This window comes from Physeter macrocephalus, chromosome 12 (assembly GCF_002837175.3).
Source record: "Physeter macrocephalus isolate SW-GA chromosome 12, ASM283717v5, whole genome shotgun sequence".
In the NCBI taxonomy this organism is placed as follows: domain Eukaryota; kingdom Metazoa; phylum Chordata; class Mammalia; order Artiodactyla; family Physeteridae; genus Physeter; species Physeter macrocephalus.
The window spans coordinates 20,148,124-20,151,098 of NC_041225.1; the positions used below are offsets into that span (position 1 = coordinate 20,148,124).

General features: G+C 45.2%; 1 protein-coding gene across 6 annotated transcripts in view; it reads left to right on the forward strand.

Moving 5' to 3' along the window:
* IL1R1 (interleukin 1 receptor type 1) overlaps window positions 1-2,415 on the forward strand; it is an 86,209-nt gene extending 83,794 nt beyond the window's left edge. For all 6 annotated transcript variants that reach the window (XM_028496832.2, XM_028496830.2, XM_028496829.2 and 3 more), the window contains one exon: window positions 258-2,415. In XM_028496832.2, the coding sequence (XP_028352633.1) occupies window positions 258-676 (419 nt within the window). In that variant the 3' untranslated portion in view covers window positions 677-2,415. The remainder of the gene's footprint in view (window positions 1-257) is intronic.
* The last annotated feature ends 560 nt before the right edge of the window (window positions 2,416-2,975 follow it).

The window sequence follows — 2,975 nt, forward strand, 5'->3', positions numbered from 1 at the left end:
AAAAAAAAAAAAAAAAAAAAAAAAGTTTATAAATTTCTACTTAAAGTACTCTGACCCCTGCATGAAATACTCACCTTTTGTGGGTCAGTTTTTGGTCTATTCTATAAAATGACAAACTCCTTCAATCTTAGGTAAGGCAAGAAAAAAAGAGCATTAGGAGATATAGGCCATGGGGTGGGAAGAACCTTGAGGGGTTTGGGGTCTGGAGGGAATGATTGTAAGTGGAAAGTTTACTTGCTGTGCTTCGTGTTTTTCAGGCATTGTTGAGGTTGCTAATGAAACCATAAAGAAAAGCAGAAGACTGATAATCATTTTGGCCCGAGAAATATCAGGATTCTGCTGGCTGGGGAATTCATCTGAAGAGCAGATAGCCATGTACAATGCTCTCATTCAGGAAGGAATTAAAGTTGTCCTGCTGGAGCTAGAGAAAATCCCAGACTATGAGAAAATGCCAGAATCCATTAAATTCATTAAGCAGAAACAGGGGGCCATACGCTGGTCTGGGGACATTAGAGAAGGGTCACAGTCTCCAAACTCGAGGTTCTGGAAGAAGGTCAGGTACCACATGCCAGTCCAGCGGCAGCCGCCTTCAGCCAAGCACAAGCTGCTGTCCCCCGCCACTCAGCTGGACTCTAAGGAGAAACAGCCACTGGAGGTCCATGTGCCCCTCGGGTAGCAGAGAAGCTTGGCCACAAGTTTCTTGGTGACTCCTGTCTTCAGGCATTGCAGGCAGGGCTGGGCCTCACTGACTTGTACAGTCGTACCACACACCTGTGTAGTCCCTTATCCCTGAGGTCACCTAGAATTGGATTGTTAAGGGAGCAGGATGTGGTGACAGTTGCCCTGTGGCCAGGGCAACTCAGAGCAGAGGGCTTGGGAAGTCCTTTAACAAGGCAGCAGATGCCCTGTCTGAATGTTTGAACTGCTGAGAAAAGGCACTGAGGCAGCAAACAAGAGGAATGAACATGCAGGAAATACCTTCTCTAGACAGTTTTAGGAAGTCACCCAGTCTGAGGGCAGGGCTGTGGCCCAGCCTGGGGACAGCAGGGTCACTGGCCCTCGAGCGGTCCTCTTGGACATTGCTGCAGGCACAGTGAGACCCGTACTTCCCAGGGAAATTAGACGCATTCTTGGAGAACTTTCCTTTTGCCTTGCATTTCCCATACCCCTTGACAGCTGTCAGTCAGTCACTTTCCAAAGATGGAATTTCACTTCACAGACCTTTAAAACTGTCATTTCAGTGAACAAAGGAATTCTCCAGTATTAGAAGGGTTAGCTTTCTGCAGGAGAGAGAGAATTTCAAGAGCAAGAGTTGCAAAGAATTGATCCACCTCTTAATGCCTTCCCCCTGGAATGACCATTCGGCTCCACCTTATTCTTCTGCATTTTACTTGACTCGTCCCTTCTTTGGAAGGACAACTTACAAGTCACCTCCTTATACTCTGTCATACACACACGGCCCCAGATGAACCATCTTTCCCACAATGCTGCTCTGACCTCATCCTGCCCTTACTGGAATACTTCCACCGGCTCCTCCTGGTTCAGGAGCTAAAACCCATGTTCTCCCACTAGCATCTCACCACCCTAACACAGCTGGACCCCTCTTGGTCCTGCTCTGCAAATCCCAAGTTGTGCACCTTCATACCTGCCTCTCCTTCCTGTCTCCTCTGACTGGAAATTCTCCTCACATTTTCTCCAGCTGACCAGAATTTTACTGAAACTCAAAATTTACTCCAAGTCACTTCCTCCAAGAGATTTCCCCAAGAAACTGCCCTAAGACACTTGCTCTCTTTTTCTCAGTCTGATTGTCCTTATTGTTGGCTGTCACTTTACGGGAAGTTTGTTCTGTCTCCAGCTAGGAGCCCTGCTCTCTGCAGGAGAGGTGTGGGTGTGTCTGTTTGTCAGAGGTGCCTTCAGAAGTAATTTCCACATATAACATAGATTTGTGTAGTGCTTTATTGTTTAAAAATGTCCACAGATTATCTTATTTAATTTTTGAAAATCTCTTTTAAGGTTTCCTCTAACCTCTTCCTTTCAGGCCTTCCCCAGTAATTATATTTTACTGCATTATCTGATGGTAAATGTTTTGTTTGTTCTGGTCAGCCTAACTGTTTAAGTTTGCAAATGCAATGAAGTGTTTCATTTCCAGCTGTTAAAACTGGCTTAGCAGAATTTTTATTTCCCCCCTTCTGCCTCTATTTTATTTGCAATAAAAGAAAGGGTATTGAGCCATTTTTTCAATATTTTTGATAAATTATATTTGTACTGGTTAATGATGAAGGGTTTTCTTTTTAAACTTGTTTGTATAATTCTGTAGCAGATACCAAATATTTTTATATAGTAAGATGCCAGATTCATGTACAGCACATATCAGTGATCAATGGACTGTACTTATTTTCCAATAAAATTGTCAAAACCTGGTATTGACCATTCTCCTTCAAATCTGTTTCTTTGCCGGCCCTCTCCTGAGTTTACCTGTACACTCCCAGGTCCCATAGAGAGTGAGGACACCTTCTGCCTGGGGAGGTCAGAGACCATTAGCTAACCAATGAGGGCTGATTCCCCTTTGTAGCCTCAGCTGTACTCCATCTGTTTGCTTGCTCCTAAAATGGATTTAAAATGTGAGTCTTCTTATTAACCCTTTACCAGTCCAAAAACTGATAAGGGCAACCATTGTATAGACTTTTACATTTTCACCAGAAGGCCAAGACCCAGCTCTGCCCACCAGTGGGCAGACACTGGCCCCTCCCACCCAGAAGCATGAACAAGCCTCTAGACGAGCCTCACCCACCTGGGGGCAGACACCAGATGCAAGAAAACTACAGTCCTGCAGCCTGTGGATATGAGTCCCCAAGCACAGGTCAGAACCTACCCTGGGACCAGCTGGTCCCTGGCCCTTGGGTGAAGAAAGGGAGTGTACTGATGGGACACATAGGACACTCCCTACAGAGGTCCACTTCTCCAAGTTTGAGAAA